Source organism: Balaenoptera musculus, chromosome 7 (assembly GCF_009873245.2).
Source record: "Balaenoptera musculus isolate JJ_BM4_2016_0621 chromosome 7, mBalMus1.pri.v3, whole genome shotgun sequence".
NCBI lineage: Eukaryota > Metazoa > Chordata > Mammalia > Artiodactyla > Balaenopteridae > Balaenoptera > Balaenoptera musculus.
In genome coordinates, this window is record NC_045791.1 from 100,419,606 (window position 1) to 100,439,839 (window position 20,234).

General features: G+C 39.1%; 1 protein-coding gene across 1 annotated transcript in view; it reads left to right on the plus strand.

Annotated features, from left to right (window-relative positions):
* NYAP2 (neuronal tyrosine-phosphorylated phosphoinositide-3-kinase adaptor 2) overlaps positions 1-20,234 on the plus strand; it is a 242,488-nt gene that overhangs the window by 133,184 nt on the left and 89,070 nt on the right. The window contains exon 3 of the mRNA XM_036858738.1: positions 2,547-3,641. Coding sequence (XP_036714633.1) covers positions 2,547-3,641 — 1,095 coding nt within the window. The remainder of the gene's footprint in view (positions 1-2,546; positions 3,642-20,234) is intronic.

Genomic DNA, 20,234 nt, shown 5'->3' on the forward strand with positions numbered 1-20,234 from the left:
AACAGTGCAAATAAATTTTCGAAATTTCTTCATAATGAATAGTTACCTTAATTCTAACTATGTTGTGTTCTAGAATAGAGCCTTTTTCTTTCTTCCACATTTCATAGATATGGCGGGTCTTTATTTCATTTTTTTCTGATCTTTTGGCAAACAAAGTTGCATATTCTGAGCGCAACCCAAACATTGGTCTTGCCTATTCCAAAGGCCATCTTCTAATCTATGTGGGAAGAGGGATGTTGGTTCCAGGGAAGAGGCTGCTGCTTCCCTGAATATCATGTCACTCTCAGCTCTACCACTGATCTCTAGCTTCCTGGGAATCCTGGGTTATGGTCTTCCCTCAATGCAGTGTTGCTACCTAGGCTTGGGCTCTGCCTGTCCTGTTATTTCTGTCCGTACAACAACCCAAGTCTATGTTTAGGGAAGGGTCAAAGAAAAAGGCAGTGAATTATAATTTAGGAACCAGAAAAAAATGAAAATCTTATTCTAAGCATGATTTTAAGCATATAATGAAGTTATCCATCTCATGGACACACATTCATTCCTAGCTTTAGGTTAACTCTCCATTTACAGAACACCTTGCTACTTCCCACACCATCCAGCTCCTAGAACTCAATAGTCAGTGGCAGATATTCCTAGAGTGTGAGTTACTTAGCCTAGGATGACACACTGAGGTGGAGCATGGCAGGAAACAAGTTCAGAAGAATAATCTGGATGGATTTTTGTTCTAAGTCCTGGCTCTTTCAAACTCCCTCCAGTTCTAAGTCAATCTCACTCATTAATTTATGGGTTTACTTTATTTGGGCTCCGATTTTTGTATGTAATCTGATGACCTATTTGAATCATATGAAAATTAACATGCATGGTAGATTTCAAAACCAATAAAAATTTATGACCAGTAGGAGATAGAGAGAGGAGCTATTGGTCACTTTGGGTCCTGCCTAAAGAATTATCCGGATAGTTTTCATTCCATTATGTCCCTAGGCTTTTCCCTTTTGACACTAAAAGGCTCTACTGCTGTATCATCCCCCTGTAAAATGGCATCTAGTTTTTTCCTATTGTAAGTTAAGGAAAAGTCGACATACATTAAGAAACTTCCCTTCAACAAACTGCTTGATTGTAGTGAGTGAAACCATCATCATGGGTACATTGGAGCAGAATATTTGAAAGCAGGAATGACCTAGAAAAGCAAAAGATATAGCCACTGCTAGAATATTTGATGGGGTCTTTTTCTCTGAAGGCATGATTGATGCATAAAGCAGCCACCTAACTAATCTTTAAGCACTTGCTTCTCCTATAGTAAGTTTTAGAAAAGCTCCTGTGTCATAAGTTTTGCTAGTTGAAAAAAAGACCCAGAAAATTTGGGGTGTTTCCTGGTTTGTGCCTTGAGACCTCTCCTCCCTTCAAGCTGCAAATTATAGAGAAGGCTGTTCTTTTCTCATAGGTGTACACCTATAAGCTATACCGTCAACTTACATTATATGCTACCACTTACCACAAGCAACTACATTCTGCCACATTGCATAAAAATGATAATCATTGTAATCATATATCAGCACAATGAGATAATGAGATAACATAAAGACTCCAGTACTTTCCCTGCATGCTAAACAATTGATTGCAGTCACAGACACGTTGCCAGCCTGTTCCAGCCTACTAGATGGAGTCAGAAGTTTATGTTCCATTACAAGGGGGGCTTCCCGTAGGCTGTGGGGTGTACTTGTATGCATATCTGTTGTGAGTTTCCAGAAGTTATTCTTGAAGCTTACACATCATTCTCTGGATTATTCTCTTGTAAAACTCTCTAGGGGGTTCTGATGTGTCAGGGCAATAAATTCACTCCAAGACAGCATTTGGGATATCATAAGATATCTTATGAACTAAAACAGACAAATACACCATAATCAACAATACCTGGAGATTTGGAGATTAACTTGTCTAGCCTCATAAAATGTTCACATCAATTTCCCCTGAAGTATCAGACCCATTTGTATAAAAGTTATTTATCTGAACCAAGACAGAGATTAAGTCCAGCAGGCTGGAACATTTTTAACCCAAATAAAAGCAAGATGTGATCATGTGTAATAGCCACATCATTTAAAGGGCTCAGTCCCCATGGTATTTTTGTAACCATTTGTACTAATAGAAACTCTAGATTTTTTCCCCTAAGTTTCTTTGTTGCTGAATTCTTAGAAGTTGATTTTTATGAAATGTGTGATTGTTTTTATCCAATTGTGTCATCTGAAGTTTCTATTTAGGAATTCTAAGACAGAGGGATGAATAAGTCCTGGTCTTAATGCATTTATCAGTGTTGGATTATTTATATTAGTTTGAAGATACATATTACTACTGTTCTTGCATCATAGTTTTCTAAATATGGAAATGTTTGACTTTTGTTGGATTTGTAGTCTACGTCTCCAGCTTGAAACGAAGCATTAGCCCTCCCCTCAAATGTTTAGAGTAGTAAATCCACCTGAAAGTCATAGTTGAAAGCTTTCCTATTGTACTCATCTATTTTATGTGGTTTTTTTTTGTCCTTCTTCTTTTAGTGTCAGCCAAACCAAGACCCCACAGTGATGAATATTCAAAGAAGGTTCCTCCTCCAAAACCAAAACGGAATCCAGACACTCAGCTCAGCGCATCTTTTGACGAAACGTATATCAAGAAGCACGTGCCCCGGAGGACCTCACTCCCTCGGGACTCCTCCCTCTCCCAGGTCAGCAGCCCCTCAGGGGACCCCGAGGAGGAGGAACCCGTGTACATTGAGATGGTGGGGAACATCCTCAGAGACTTCCGGAAAGACGATGACGACCAGAGTGAGGCCGTCTACGAAGAAATGAAATACCCCATTTTTGACGACTTAGGCCAAGACTCAAAGTGTGACCTTGACCATCACAGTTGTTCTTCGCAGTGTGCTACTCCCACGGTGCCTGACTTGGACTTGGCCAAGTCCTCAGTGCCATGTACCCCAAAGGGTTTGCTCTGTGACATCCCTCCGCCCTTTCCCAACCTGCTTTCTCATAGACCCCCGCTGCTGGTGTTCCCCCCGGCCCCTGTGCAGTGCTCCCCCAACTCTGACGAGTCTCCGCTCACCCCCCTGGAGGTCACAAAGCTTCCTGTGCTGGAAAACGTGTCTTATATGAAACAGCAGGCCGGGGCGTCGCCATCCTCCTTGCCGTCTCAGCCCTCCGGCCACCCTAAACTGGAGAAAGACCAGGCCGGAGCCCTGGGACCCGTTCCTGCGGCCTCGGTTCTCTCCTCGTCCCCTCCCCCGCCTTCCACTCTATACCGAACGCAGTCTCCCCACGGCTACCCCAAAAGTCACTCCGCCTCCCCGTCACCCGTCAGCATGGGCAGGTCCCTGACCCCGCTCAGCCTCAAAAGGCCCCCGCCCTACGACGCCGTGCATTCAGGCAGCCTCTCCAGGAGCTCTCCATCAGTGCCTCATTTGACCCCCAGACCGGTGTCGCAAGATGGGAGCAAGATGGTCAATGCCTCGGTCAGTACCTACGGGTCGGCTCCGAGCGGCTCCCGGTCCAGAACTCCCACGAGTCCTTTGGAAGAACTAACCAGCCTCTTTACCTCGGGACGCAGCCTGCTGAGGAAGTCGTCCAGCGGCCGCCGCCCTAAAGAACCTGCCGAAAGTAAGTGCACAGACGCTTTCCTTTGTGACTTGAGGGCAGTGAACCCCGTGATGTACAGATAAGGCACGTAGTAGTGATATTTGGTCCTTTTAGTTGAAGTCTCAAGATGTGTGATTTTGCTTTCGCCATATCAAAGGAAATAGTGCGTTCTCATGGGTTCTTAAAAGCGAAAGACAGAGGCAGGGCAGTCTGAGTCAGAGGGTTGATGATGCTACCCTCCGGGTTTTGAAGATGGACGAGGGGGCCATGAGCCAAGAAATCAGGAAACCTCTAGAAGATTGAATAGTCAAGGGAACAAATTCTCCCCTAGAGCCTTCAGAACGAATGGCAGCCCGGCCTACAGGCTTCATTTTAGGCAAGTGAAACCCATTTCAGACTTCTGCCTTCTAGAATTGTAAAGCAATAAATTTGTGTCATACTTTTAAGGCACCAAAAAAAAAAAAAAAAAAAAAATAGGAAATAGTACATTCTGAGAGAACTAAAAGTGATGGTCTGCACAATATAACATATTAAAAAGAATCAGTTTTAAATTTAAAATAAAATGTAAGATCTAAATTCTTCAGGGGCTCTGGGAAACTAACAAAGAAAACAGATCACTATAAAATTTTTAGGTACATGTCTCGATTTGGGGGGGAAATTATACATTCAAACATGGAATTGGTTAAGTGTTAAAATTATCTTGTATTAAAAGCCTGCTTGAGCAAATCCGTATTAGAAAGCCTTTGCTGCAAAGAAAGCAATTCGAATAGAATCATTACTTTTTTAAAAAACAATGAATGATTCGCTCCACATACTTCATGTTGTTACATTCTTACCTTTCTGCCAAACTAGAATAGGCTCACTATTTCCCTTTTAAAACCGTTGGTAATTAGCATCTTATTCCCATGGTACTCTTCCTATATCCATCAATATGTAAATTACTGAAAGATCACTAAGTCATAAATAGGAGGGGAACATTATATGTACCCCTGAATTTCAAAGGCCAGGGAATGTCTATCTGAATGTCTAATCCTTTTGTGAGCCCCAAATCACTGCCTAATGATATTGTAAAGTCAAAACAGATCCCAGTTTTCTCAATGTTCATTTCATTAAATTACACTGCTTTCCTTTATTTAAAAATGCCTTGGGGCACCTAAGCTGAAAATTAATCACTTACATCTCAAATGATCCCACCACAGGATTTTATTATTCTACTCATACAGTTACATTGAGTACCTTCTTTAAAGGAAAAGAACTCTTCAACATGTCTGAGGAAGATGATGATGACACTCCTTAGATAATTAATATTCATTGGTAGTTAAAAGCCATTTATCTTGTCTTTTTTTCTCTTTAACCAGAGAGATTTATGAAAGCATTAACCACTTAAATAATTCTACTCCCTCCCTCCCCAATAAAAACATTTCATTTACCTGACTGAAAGGCAAAAACTTCTCATATTTTAGACATATCTCGAATTCAATACATACATGAATACACTAAAATATTTTTAAAATTATGTTAAAAATTGAATTAAAACTAGGAACCTCCTATTTCTAGAGTGGTGGTTCTCAGCTGGGGTGATTTTGCCCCCAGGGACATTCAGCAGTGTCTGGAAACACCTTTGGTTGTCACAACTGGGGGTGCTACTGACATCAAGTGGGTAGAGACCTGGGATGCTCCTCAACAGCCTACAATGCACAGGACAACCTGCTACAAAAATTAAAAAAAAAAAAGCAAAGAACAGAAAAAAAAGGATTATCTCATCCACAATGTCAATAGCGTCAAGTATGGGAAACTCTGATCTAGACAATTTATTAAAATTGAAAGTTTTTTCCGTATGATTGATTTGGTTTAAACTCAGATCGAGTAAGGTTTTTGGAAAAAGTTGAAAAAAAATAAAGGAAAAGATTTTACTCTCAAAATACGTAATGGTTAGTATGAAATTAGTAGAAGTTTCATCCAAGAATTGGTGAAATTAGCCAATATTCTCCCTACCTACCAGTTTCTTTGGAGGATTCTTAGCAGCTCCAGCTGGCAGCTATACCAGTTAGCTAGAAAAAGTATATGTTAAAAAAAAGTGATTAACTAATGAAGTTATTTCAAGAAAAATCCATCTGTTAGAATCAGTCTATGTGCTATATGTCACAGACTTCTCCATTCGACTCCAAAATGAGCTTTATGTGCTTCTAAAACCAAGCTTGTACATGGAGAAGTGATCTAGGTTCTTTATAGCTTTTTAGGGATCCAAGGATTAAATTCCTTCCCATGTGCTATTAACTGTGTATCAACACTTCAGAGGAAGGTCATACCCTGGGTTACATGAATTCCAATATTTTACTTTACACAAATGGAAGGGAGGAAAAATGCACATAGTGTTTCTAATGAATAATCCAATGCCATTTACTTTTGATTCTGGAAGAAAATAGAAAAACACTATCTGATGTTAAGAAAATCATAGGGGCTCTCAGAATCTTCCTGTAATCCAAAATGTAGATCCAAAATTGTTGATAATTGAAAGTTAACCTACAATTACTGCTGCAGTACACTCAGTGATACAACTATCCCCTTCACTCTTGACAGATAGGATTCTTAGACACCTGCTGATAACAAAGGGACAAGATAAGTGATATGAAGTAGTATAACATTCATGACCCCTGAGTCACATTTGGCATTTTTTTTACATTTCAGAGATAAAAGTAAGACTGGTATTTCTGTGCTCCATACCCCTCTAGGTTTACTGGAAATGTCAATTTTTCAAGTTTTCTGGTATTCAATTCAAAGCAAATATAATATTTCCACTTTAATTTAAAAACCTATGTCAAATAAAATTTATCCCTTCAACTTTTATTTTTAATAATCTATAAAAGATACACCTAATTTAATAATTTCATATCTTAAAGGCTTATAATTATTGATGGGGGTTGCAAAACAGGAAAGAGATAAAATAAGACAATAGTGGTAGACCATGAATCAATTTCATTTTGCTTCACCATTTTCTAAATACAGCTTCCATATTAATTGTTCTAGGAAGCATGTTTTTCCTAGTTGATGTGACATTATTATGTTTAACTGTATATGAGTATACTAACAATAATAAATTTAGTTGAATTGGTTATTATTAATATTTTTTAAATTTGTGCAGAGAGATAGAGGACATAAGGCATGTAAGAAGTGATTAACTTGTATTTTATTGCTGTAAATTTCTGTGTCTATATGAGAAGTAGGTGAAGTACAAATATGTTTTGTGGTGAATTTGGAGACTCAAATGATAATGTTCTACCTCTCATTTTTATCTTCCTTTTACACATTTTTATTTTATATATCCTTTGATTGGAATCTTTAGAATACCTAAGTCATGAATGGGCCATGAAATTATTTTATTTTAATAAATCAAGAGCCATGAATCATAGAAATTATTAGCCAGAATCAAGTGAGAAAAAACTCTTTCATCCCGTCAAATAAGAAATAGTTTAAAAATAAAGTTTAGCCTCTATTTAATATAAATGCATGAATGTATGTTTCTATGAAAATGTACAAGGCATAATGAAGGATATAATTAAATTTGATAATATACTTGAGAGAATGTGATAGAAAAGTTAAAAGTGGAAAAATGTAAAGAGAAAATAAAAAAAGAAAGAAACATGAAACATCAAAGAGAAAAGACTAATTAAAAAACTGAGGCACCAAGAAAAATACACACACACACAATGCACACATCAGGTCAAATGGACATATAAACAAATATAGGTGCCAACATATGAAGCACATACAAAGGTACACAGAGAACCAGAGAAGAAGCGCCAAAACACAGTAGGGCCAAAGAAGGATCAAAGGAAAAAAAGAAGATGCAAGCTCACTCATCTGGTATTGCCATATATATATATATATAAATGGTAGGTTGGCATTGCCAAAGACCTTCATCATACTCAATAATATTCCACATTAATGGAGATACACGATTTTCTGCTGTTAAATCTTTCAGCCCTTTAAAAAGACTCCTATTTAAGACTTTGAGGTGTTATGTTACATTTTTACAATTATAGATATAAATGTGTCCTATAGGTCTGATGAAACACAGTTGGGAATCAGATGTAAACTTTGCCTTTCCATTCACTTTCTTAAAAAACAACAGCAGCGACAAAAACCAAACACAAAGACAACAACCCAAAGCAACCATCAAACAAACAAAATAAAACCAAAAAATTACCCCATGCCCCCCATGCCCTCACACACATACCTGTCTCAGTTTTCATGTAACTTGAGGTCCAGCGATGCCTAAAATATTAGGCATTGCTGGTGAAGCAACTGATCCAACTTACTCTTACTAATTTAATTAAAAAATAATTTTAAATTGAAAAAACAATGATTTTGGAAGGAAATCTCTTGAAACACATTTCTGTATGTGTATAGTATCCCACTTTTGGGGAAAAGGAAGGGTATGCTAACATCACGTAGCCGTCTTGATGATTCAGGGTCACTGTTGTGATCGTCACTGTGTGTGTACTATGTGCTAGCGCACATGAAGTGTCCATCAAGGTGACCTGAACAGGGGAGGCCTCACACAGGGGTGGCTATGATTGTCCTGTCATTTTTAGTAGCAGTGACAGCATTGATAGATTAACTGTGATACTGGGGTGTCCTCAGGAGGGCTCTTTGAGGTTGTATAGCTGACTAGCCCTCTACAGCTCTACCATTTAAGTTCACTTAAATTCTTCTGTCTATTGCTCGTGGTTTTCCTGCCTCCCAGGTAGTTCTATTGATGCACCCTCCCCTTCTTTCCTATTCTCCTTTCACGCTTTTCCTTATTGTATTGTATCATCACACCATTAATCAGTTGTGGACCAAGAAACCAGATACCCAAACTTGTCTGTGGAACCTCTCATCTACCTCAAGTGTGTGACTTCAGGGTAAGGACTTTGTGACCTTGACTTCCAAAGGCCACTTGAATCCATTTACTAAGTCTTGGATGACATTCTTGGATTCATGTCTGAGATGGTCAGGGATATCCACTTCCCAAGAACTAAGCTGTCCTGGGAAACATGGAACGAATGTTACTTTATTTTAGGAGAACTTACACTTTTTGTTTAACCTATTGAAAATCATTTTTTTCAGTAAAATCTAGCAAGCGCACTAGCTAAGGACTTTATTTTCTCTCCTTTTTATTCCTATGAAAGCAGAGACTGACAAGGAGTGGGTAGGACAGAGAAGCAAAGGGGATGGGCAAGGAAGAGAACCCAGGAGTCTGGCTCTTTCATTTGCTGTGGGGAATGGGTGAACCTTCAGCCCGTGACTGCCCACTGCCAAGCATGTTGACTTTGAGCAGAACTTCTGGGCGTGTGGTGTAGAAACCACCTGGCCAGAGCTGGGGGGAGGCGGGATATTGAACCTCTGGGACAAACAGATCCTTCAAAGGCATTTAGGAGTTGAGCTACACCCAGAATAACTGAAGAGATCTCAGAGGATATGACAAGGAGGATTCCAGAAGGCCTGGCAAGACCAAGGCCTATAGGTTCTGCTAAATTTCTTAAATAAAACCATGACACTTGTCAGGTTCTTTTCCTGCTGTTTATTGCTTGCCTTCCTGCTGAGTCCCACACTGTGGCCTCAGACTGGTTTCTGCCTTAGCAAGACTCCTTCTAGTAGCTCAGAAGGAAAATTGAGCCTGCACCTGGGTTATGAGGTGCTCTCAGGCCAGGACGCTGGGGACATGCTCCAGGGAAGATCCTTGGGTCACTCAAAGCAGAGTGGGCGGGACTTCCCTGGTGGAGCATTGGTTAAGAATCTGCCTGCCAATGCAGGGGATAAGGGTTCGAGCCCTGGTCGGGGAAGATCCAACATGCCGTGGAGCAACTAAGTCAGAGCGCCACAACTACTGAGCACGTGCGCCTAGAGACCGTGCTCCACAACGAGAGAAGCCACTGCAATGAGAAGCCTGCGCACCGCAGAGAAGACTAGCCCCCTCTTGCTAGCCGCAACTAGAGAAAGCCCGCGGGCAGCAAAAATGACCCAATGCAGCCCAAAAAAAAAAAAAAAAAAAAAAATTAAAAACCAAAAACAACAAACCACAGCGGGCAAAGGACCTCCTGCATTATATTCACCTGCCTATTGTTAAAAATACAGATTCCTGGGCTTTATCATAGACTGACCTGTTCATTGAGAAATCCTGGAGGTTGGACCTGGGATCCTGATTTTTTTAAGGGCAATCCCCAGGAGTATTTATGCCTATTATCTAACAGTAACTCAGGGATATATGGCTAAATATCAGCAACACCATTTACTTGTGTGCAAGAGAAACCTATAACACATTGCTTTCATCTAACAAAGTCAAAAACAGAATTTGTATAAGGGAAAGAAGAGAAAGGGGGAAAAAGTAAAACCCAGATAACTTGAAATGAGTGAATGTTGTTTTTCTTTCCTTAAGTAAGCTACTGATTAGTTGGCAACTTGCAAAAAAAACCCTCAGGGTCATCTGGTTGGATAAGCAGGGAGAAGTATTTCACTACCTCAAGATTCTTCCGGAGACCTTGAGAGTTTAACATTGTATCACATGGTGGGCAATGTGTGAATAATGTCCGTTCTTGTTCTTACTTATAACCTTCCTCTTAGTCATGCTAGGTCTGTGTCATTTACTTCATCAGAATTTCTCAGCACTTGAATTTGAGAACCACTGGTAAGAACTACTTCAGGCAGGAGTTGTTTCTGTTTTTCAGACAGGCAGGGGAACTTGAGCCTCAGGCCAACAGCAGTTTTTACCCCAGAGGTCTGTTTAGATGGGTCCAGGTCATTTAAGTGGGAGGACAAGCCAGAGCAGGGTGGAGCCCCCACACGGAGCCATGATGCAGAACAAGGGCGTGCTGTTGAGAGAGGATACCCGGCCCCATGATCTAGCCAATGCCGGAGAGCAATACAAGAGAATGGGAGTCTTCCTTGTGGGATGCTGGAAGGAGTGATGAAAGCAAGGAGGAGGTCTAACTGTCATGACTGAGCCAAGGGTCTCGGTGGTTAGAGCTGACAATGCTGATGGGGAAATGAGGTGATGAGATTCTTGGAAAATGCTTTTGCCTCAGAAACAATTTCAAGTCCAACTAAGCCCAGAGTGGAATTCATCCAAGAAGCAGTGGTAAGGTCCTGGGGAAAGAATGCAGCCCCAAGCTTTTCCTTCAGAATGCTCCCATAACAGTAGGAGCATATATCAGTACTTACTTTTATGCCATTTACTCTATGCCAGACACAGTTCTAAGCATTTTGCTTGTATTCCACCCTCATAGCAACACGTGGAAGCAGGTGATATTAACGCTGCTATTTTAAAGATGGGAGAAACTGAGGCGCAGCTTACCCAGGGTCACATAGGGAGTAAATCTGAGACTTGAACCCAGTTTATTTGGCTTCAGAGTTTCTGGTCTTAATGATACTTTATCTATACTTGACCAGTCTCCCTAATTTCTTTCCCCTCCCAATTGCCGTTAAAATATACCAGTTACCATCAAAAACTCTAATGGCTCATACTGTTATCACTCCCAGAGATATCTGCTGGATAAAAGGAAGCTGGGTCTGTACCTAAATAGCATGGACCACTTAATGGTTGTCATCAGCTTAGGAAGGGGCTGGAAAACCTTTTCAGAAACCCTCTGAAATTCACTTTGGAATATCCTAGTCACTGCGAGGGGATTTTCTGGACCTCAGGCTTCTGAGCTGCCCCTGAAGGCATGTGGTCTGCCCAGCGGGCCTCACAGTTAAATGACCTGGGCAAAGAGACTGTGAGTGGTCCTAATGCTTTGAAGCATAACTTAAGGATATATGGGCACATTCCTTTGGTCTGAGAGGTTTGCAATACCGAGCTACCAAATAGATGATCCATCCTCCAGGGATATAGGGCTTTTGTCCACAGATCCTTGCATCTTGTCCATAACTAAGCAGTGTCTTGGTGGCCCAGGGCTACCCCAAGGGAAAAAAACACTCCGTGAATAAAAAAAATAAAAAATCAGCCAGTGCCCAAAGGCAATGAGAGCCCTAGCATCACTAACCTAAAAACTGATCTAGTAAAACAACAAAAGCTCCAAAAGAGCCCTGTGCAAAATGCTTCTTGGCGTCACCTCTTTTCTCTTTAGATTTGTGTTAATGTGTACTTGGCAGAATCAGACACCCATCTTTAAAACACACACACACACACACACACACAGATACACAGTTCTTCAAGATCATGCTGGCCTATTTAATCATTATTATTTTTTAAAGCTAAAAAAATTTTTCAGGATGATGAGGTTAAATAGTGTATAAGTAAAATCCCTGGATTTTGAAAATGCATGTGACTCCTTGGTTAATTGGGATCATGACATTGTCTGTTTTCCTCATTCAGTTTCTCTTAGGATTGCAACATAGAATCACTGAAGAAGACATAATTTCATAAATAATTGCTCACCTTTCTGGGGGCAGACTGCAGCTGTCTTTGATCGATGCAGGCAGACGTGTTTATCCCCCGTGTTTATGTTCTCTGGCTGCTGAATCTTTAAGTGCAATTTCTCGTCAGCAATTTAATCAGCAATTTTCTCCATTAAGAAGAACCTCCCTGCTTTAGATTGAAATAATGCAGAAACATTTTCAACTCAGACATAAAGCTACACTAGTCTATTTTTTTTTTAAAACCAAGATCTCCTCAGTTTGTATTCAATACACTAGAGCTGATTTCTTTTTCTTCTGTTGAATTACCTCAAACAGGAAATTCAATTTCTGATTTGTATTTGACATCATGTGTTTTCAACAGTTTGACATCTATGAGTAATTAAATATTAGGTAGAAGGGGTTCCTATCAGTCATATCATAGTTCCTTGCATTTGTCCTACATTTTAATATGATCTAGAAGGCTTGGACAGGGCCTGGATATCACAAGAGATGCTTTTCATCTTGGCTCAGCCATTTAGAAGCTTTGAGACTTTGGATAAGTCAGTTCATCTCTTAATGCCATAGTTTTCTCACTTTTCAGATGAGAATATTAAGTGCTCAAACTGTGAATCTCTTCCTTCTCTTGTTTGATGCATCTTTGGTTTACTGAATGAGCTGTAGATCCCCAAACAAATGACCACTTCCTGTTTCTGAAGCTTTCTGTCTGATCTTGCTCTGCCTTGCTGAAAGGACTTCCCCAGTAACTCCTTCAAACAAAGTCTAAAGCTTGGATCCCCGCTTATATTCCACCTCCATCTTCATCGAGTTTTCTTTGTGCTGTTGTTTACGTATAATCTCTCCTTCAAACACTGGGAGCACCTTATACATCTGTAATGGTATGTGTCTTATCCTGACCCATTGTAGAGTTGTTTTTTTTTTTTTTTTCTCTGTCTTATTCCCCATTAAGACACATGGCTAGGGAGATCAAGGGCCATATCTTTTCATCATTTTTTTTCATGTAGCACTTGGCTCAATGCAGTCTTCCCCAAAGTTGATACGTGGTAAGTATTTACTGAATTTGTTGAAATAATAGGCATAGTGACTTGAGAGGGCTATTGCACTTGAGGAAACAAAAGCCATAAGAGAAATGTTTGACTCTTAAATAAAAAAAAAATCGGGTCCTACGACTTAGAAAATTCTACACTGAAATCAATATAGTCATTCAGCCAAAAAAGGAACTATGCTGAATGCTGAATTCATTGCTTTTGTTCTTAAATGTCCTGTTTAAAGGAATGCCCATTTCATTCTAGGCAGATTTATTAGGGGAAGGATATAAAGAATATAGCCATAAAGCATTTAAATGTGGACCATTTTGTAGATGTGAAATTGTCACCAGTTCCTGTACAAACGAATAGCTGAGAAAATTGATCATTTCTCAACATTTGGAGATAGAAAGATGCCTTTTTTTCCAGAAGAAATAATAGAGACTAACATTTTAAAGAAGGAATTCTACTGTTTAACATTGTGCATTATTGAACTCAAATAGTAAAGAGAATAAGAACACATTCAACTAAGTCATTTAACATCCTTGGTGAAAAAGCACTGCAGAAATCCAGGGAGCTATTATTATGTAACTGGTGGTCTTAAATGCGTGTGTTCCCAGGTAAAAATGGGTTTAAGTTATTAAATATTTGGAAAAGTTTTTTAATTTTCAAAAACATCAGTTTTCAGAATTCAGGAAATGGATGGCAATTATGAATTTAATGAAGTGTCTTTAGTGGCGCATGGTGTTTCTCAGTTGAAGCCAACTCATTATTGTTGTTAGTTGATGGGAGCTAGGTTAATTAAACGTTCCACTCCTGGTAGAATAACGAATCAGCTGAAGAATCTGGGCTATTGCTATTCCCAAATGAAAGGAGTAAAAATACTGTAAAGAATCTAAGAGGGGAGGAAGGAGGGTTAGTAACATGGATTTTGAAGCAGAATATCCTGCCTAGCCAGGTATACCCAGAACAGCTGAACTTAAAGGAAAAATTTCAAATGCAAAAGTCTGTAATAGTCTTCTGACAAGTGAAGGTAGAAGGAATACTTTCCCCTACATTTTCTTCTGGTCAGGTTTCAGTTACATTCAATAAAATATCACCTTTTGAAATGTTTTGCATCTATTCCCTTGTTACAGATAGAACTGATATAATTAAGTCAAGAAAGAAAAAGGATAGAAAAACAATAGAAAGAGTCAGAAAGTAGAGATTGGGGGCATCCATGTATTGTCCAACCCTAGATCCACACACATTGCTATGGGTGGATAATTCAAAAGTGGTTTTTGTTCCCATAACACAAATAAGAAATCTAGATTTCCAAGAACTCGGAAGCTGGGACAGGATTTAGATGTTAGCAGCCCCCAACAGAAGGATCAAAGCTGAAGCAAAGTATTATTCTCTTTACATTCAGATTCACATTCTGAATCTCAAAGTTGCCTCTTTCATTCTCTGATTAATAAGTTATTAACCACTTACCGACGATTAACAAGAGAGCTATGTCAAAATGAGGCAAGCTTTTGTCAAAGAAACTTGACTGAGCTTTTGTCTAAGAGAAATTTCAAACCTAAGAAATTAAAACATTGCCTCAGAGTGGTCCTTCTTTGGTTGAGTGATAATCTCACTTGAAGCCTGCAGAACTCACTTTGGCTTCTAAACCATGCTTTATTTATGATCATTAAATATAAATGATAATAAAATTGTCCACTGATGTTTCAGAAAAAAAAAGAATTCTTGACTCTACACCCAGCCATGATTTTCCATTTCCTTTTTATGGCCAAACCATTCAAGTGAGTGTTTACTTGCTGCCTCCATTTCATGTCTCCCGTCCCAGCTTTACTTTCCTACAACCTGGCTTCAACCTATTCTGCTCAGTCCGGAGTCACATAGGGCTTCCTAACTGGTCTCTGGCCCTTTCCTTTTCCTCTCTTGGAAGAGGAAACATCACAAAACATTAGACATTGTTGATTCCTCCATCTGAAGACGTTTCTCTTGGTTCTCATGCATTGTGATATCCTTATTAACAATCCTTTTTGAACTTTGTCCCTTCTGCTTCCTTTTTGGGGAGCGCTGCTCCTCCATTTACATAAAAAAGTTCTTTAGACACATGACTGACACAGTGCTGTGATTAGCATTTACCTGTTTGTCTTTCCAACTAAATGGTCAGGACACAGTAGTAAGTCTTTATTTTTTTTTTCCCCCCAACAACTAGCACATTTTTCTGGCACAGAGAACATGTTCAGTAAGTGTTCCTTGAATTATCAAGTGACTGGCTAAATTGAATGAATGTGTATCCAACCTCCACAATTGAATGGTACATTTTTGAGAGCAAAGACTATATATTTTTATTTAAGTACCCATGGTTTCTATGACTGTATTTTACATAATCAACTTATATTTTTGGATTTACTGATTTTTCCACCGCTAACATTTTTTTAATAGCCAAGTCCAATAGAATTACCATGATTACTAGGTATTGATAATAATCTGAGTTCTGCATAGGATGCCAAGGTCAACACTAGTTAAAGTACTTAGGAACCAACTGCTCCAAGGAATATCAATGGAGAACCCAGGTTCAGATGATTTTTATATACATAAAATAGTCAGGAAATCAGTCCTGTTACTGATTGATAAAACCAGGTAGCATTCAGCAAGGAAAATGAAAGGAAGTACTTATAATCTAATCTAAATATTTTATAAAAGAATAAGAGTAGGGACCATGAAAAATAGCATAGCATAGATTTTCAGTAAATGGTTATGGAAACAGTATTAAGATATTACATTGTAGATAGAAAACTATTAGCTGGATTGTACATGGTACTGAGTGGAGCCCATTTACTGTCTAATTTCTAGAAGGAGATAAGGAATATTAGAAAGTATCTTCATTTCTATTTCTATTTTCATTTCTATTTTTATTTCATCTCTATTTTCTATTTTTAAAATTCCTTTGTTTGACCAGCTTAAAAATATATCATTATAATGGAAGGTAGATTGGGAGGGGTCACCTGATATAAATGAATAGAAAAGACCCAGGAATCAAATATCGTAGGGTCAACAGATGGATTTGTCACTGAACAGCTGCACTTTTAGGGCAAGTCAAACTCTCCAAGTATCAGTTTTTTCATATTCACCTCAGAGTATTGTTGTGTAAAATGAAAGAAAATTGGGTTCAGGAAAAGACTTTGTAAAATATAAATGGCTGTGTAACTATAAGAGGTGATCGTTTGATTTTTAGATATCTGGGGAAAGAATAAATATTTTATTTAAAAAAATGCAGTAAGGTCAAAAATGAATTAAATTTCCAGGGAGCCCATACTGTTTGCACAACTCTCTTCAGTTAGGCTTGGGTAAAGGATCTGACATCTTAAGTGGATCATCCCATACCTGATGCGAAGAGCATAAAGCACTAGGCAGAATGTCCCCTCAGGAGGCCGGCTGTTTCTGGGTTGCTGGATGATATCTAAGCCTGGAGGGTGGAGAGACATCACACCTGAGAGAGCACAGTTTCCCTGACCCTATAAAGAACAGCTCTGAGAACAAAGAGCCCATCCTCATTGTACAAAGGGCCAGGCAACATGGCAAGATGATTGTCAAAGATGATTTATCAGCAAAGGAAAAAATGCAATATCACTGGTTGTTGATGTGTTTTTCAAATGTAATGAATGTTTTTTTTTCTTTTTCTGGTTACAAATTTATCTTTTAAAATAAAAAGTTTGCTTCCAAAAAAGGTATAAGCTTTAACCAATGAATTAGGTAGAAGCCAAAGATCCAAAGTACTTAAGATAAAAAAAATATTTAGTATGTAGATGAGGGACCCTTAAAGGGATGATTTGTGAAGTGTCATTTCTAAGCAGATTCAAATAGAATCTTTTTTCCTTTTAAAGTGATTAGTCAACATGCAAACAGATTTGAAGTTTAGCATTTGAAAAAATGCAACATCAGAAAAAAGCAACAAGAAACACTCAAATTTTGTATAGAAGCGTGTGCAACCCCAGATAGAGGAAGAATGCCAGCCTCCTAAATACAGATTAACTAGCATAAATAAGCAAGTCATGAAGTGACCACCCATATACTTTGCATAAATGAAAGGCTACAGACACAAAAATAGCTGTTGAAAGACTTCATTGTCAATTTTCTCATTTTTTATTAACTTCCATGGCTTTCCTAGTAAAGACTTTATCCAGATGCTAATTAAGCAGAGGTCTGCTTTGCACATCAATTTTTAATATTCCCTCCACATAGTTAAATGAAACCTGCAGCGTGAGGCTTCTCCAGTTAAAAGCAGTCCTGACCTACTTCCATGTGAAATCAATGGATGACTTAGAGAGACTCATGCGTAGCTGACATTTAAGGAGGCCAGCTCATAATCTGTGTTGTGTAAAATGTATGTTTCCTTGGGCTTCAGCATTCTTTCTTTCTTATTAATTTTAAAAGTTCTTCTTAGAGAAGACCGTGAAAGCTATTGAGCCAGAGAAGTGAAGCCAGACCTGCATTTTGTGCCCCTGGGAGATTGTGAGCTCCTGGGTCCGTTGCATCTGTAGTGGCTTCAAATGAACAGAAACCCCTAGGTCTGGGACTGAGGAAGGGAAAGAAAGGCCTAAAAGGCACCCACTTGCACTCAAATATAATCCACCAAAAGGAAAAGTTGAAACCACCAGAATAAGGTCCAATTTTGAAAGTAAGAACCTAGGGTATATAGCAAAACTTTTTGAAGACTTGTATGTTAGTGATCTGAATTGTAAGGCATGAAATAGGAACAGGAATCAAAACCAGCTTGTCAGAGGATCAATAGTCCTCAGGGTATGGAAGAGCACACTGGGTCTCCATCTGGAGACGGGCTCCTATTAAAGATCAGATAAGTTCCTGTCAAGCGTTAACATGCAGCCACATAAGGAGTTGCTGTGCAACCTGATGGAAGTGGAGGGTTGGCCTCACACTAAATTCCAGAATACTAAGCTAGAGTGGGGAGAGCTGGTAAAATTGATGGAAGAAGTAATGTTCAGTGTGCACGTTTTTTACTTCCTTGGTTAAGTTTATTCCTAAGTATTTTATTCTTTTTGATGCTATTAATGCATAAGTGTTTTAACCATGTATATGCATTCATTCAGTCTTTCATTCATTCAGTGAATGTTTATAAAATACCTACTCTGTGCCAGGCACTATTCCAGGTGCTAGAATCTTTATTTTGAAGTGTCGAGCAATAAAACCTAATAATTCAAATGAAGATGAGAGGTACATATATTAATGGAGAGGGCACCTTCTTGGGGAAGACTTGGCAATTAAAAACACATTGGTACCAAGGCATGAATATCGATAGTAATGGAGACAGGCAGATTTAGAACTTAGCATTTTACAAAAATGCTTTCTCTCTCCCTTGCCTCTGCATTGTGCCATTCTGGCGCTCCTGGCGCATGTCACAACAGTTTCTTAGGTTCCGAAGCTCACAAAAGCCTGGGCATCCTGGATTCACTCCAACGGACTGGGTCTGGTGACCTTCAGGAGACAGGTGGTTTTTGTTTGAGGCATACAAAAGAATCTAGTACTGCAAATACTGCTCTCTCCTCCTCCTCCTCCTACTCCTTTTCTTTTTGCCTTATTTCCTTCCCCTCTTTTAACCCATGAGCCTAACCCGAAACAATGGATATCGGAATTCTCTGAGGCCTTATTCATCATTCAGATTGCTTTTGCCACAAAGAAGTTCGCTACCAGATAACTTATGAAACAAGAGATCAGAGTAATAAAGAGTATTGGTTAACATAAGAAATAAGGAATAACATCTGGGTTTCTTTTTTTTATTTTTTTTAATTTAATTCACAAGAAATGAAAAAGAAACCCCTCTATTCCTGAGGTACTTTGTGATTAAACATTTTGTACCTGCTTCATATGTGTGTTTATGTGAAAGAGTGTGAAGAAAAGGTGATGACGAGAGTTGAAAAGAGGGGACAGGAGTCTGACTTAAGCTTTGACGGCAGAGGCATCAACTTCAAAGATGGCTGCCTTGAGCAGGCGTAGTGCCAGCCCTGCCCCCACCAAGCTCCTTTGTTTTAGAGTTCTTGGTTAATTTCATAACTGACCATTTAGACCCACTTGTTTTTTCTCTTTCCGGGCTTCAGATTCCTCCTGCTATGTTTTATTTTTTTATTTCTTATTATTTTTAGTTTGTAGATTAAAAAAAAAATTAAATATCATTTCATTTTATTGTTTTTTTAAAATTTTTATTGGAGTATAGTTGATTTACAATGTTGTGTTAGTTTCAGGTGTACAGCAAAGTGATTCAGTTATACATATACATGTACATATATCTATTCTTCTTCAAATTCTTTTCCCATTTAGGTTATTACAGAATACTAAGCAGAGTTCCCTGTGCTACACAGTGGGTCCTTGTGGGTTATCTATTTTAAATATAGTAGTGTGTACATGTCAATCCCAAATTCCCAATCTATCCCTCCCCACCCCCTCCAGTAACCATAAGTTTGTTCTCTAAGTCTGTGAATCTGTTTCTGTTTTGTAAATAAGTTCATTTGTATCATTTTTTTAGATTCGGCATATAAGCGATATCATATGATATTTGTCTTTCTCTGTCTGACTTACTTCACTTAGTGTGGTAATCTCTGGGTCTTTCCATGTTGCTGCAAATAGCATTAGTTCATTCTTTTTAATGGCTGAGTGATATTCCATTGTATATATGTACTACATCTTCTTTATCCATTCATCCATCAATGGACATTTAGGTTGCTTCCATGTCTCGGCTATTGTAAACAGTGCTGCAGTGAACACTGGGGTGCATGTATCCTTATGAACCATGTTTTTACCCTGATATATGCCCAGGAGTGCTGCTATGTTTTAAATTCACCAATAAAGAGTGAGCCCGTAAAACCACAGGCCCTCACCCTCAACCCCAGGCCCGTGGTCCTTCTCCCTCTGTGTGGTACCATGCACTTTCCAGAACATGTGAGTAACAAACCTTTTTTTATTTTCCAAAGTTTCCTGATGGTTATTGCTGAGGATATCTTGCAATCATAATAAGAACCACAGGGCTGGTCCAACCACAATACTGGTTACTAGATTGGCTGAGACTGGCACAAGATAGAAGGAAAGGGAGGGAGGGAGGGAAGGAAGGAAGGGAGGGAGGGAGGGAGGGAGGGAGGGAAGGAAGGAAGGGAGGGAGGGAGGGAGGGAAGTAGGGAGGGAGAAGGGA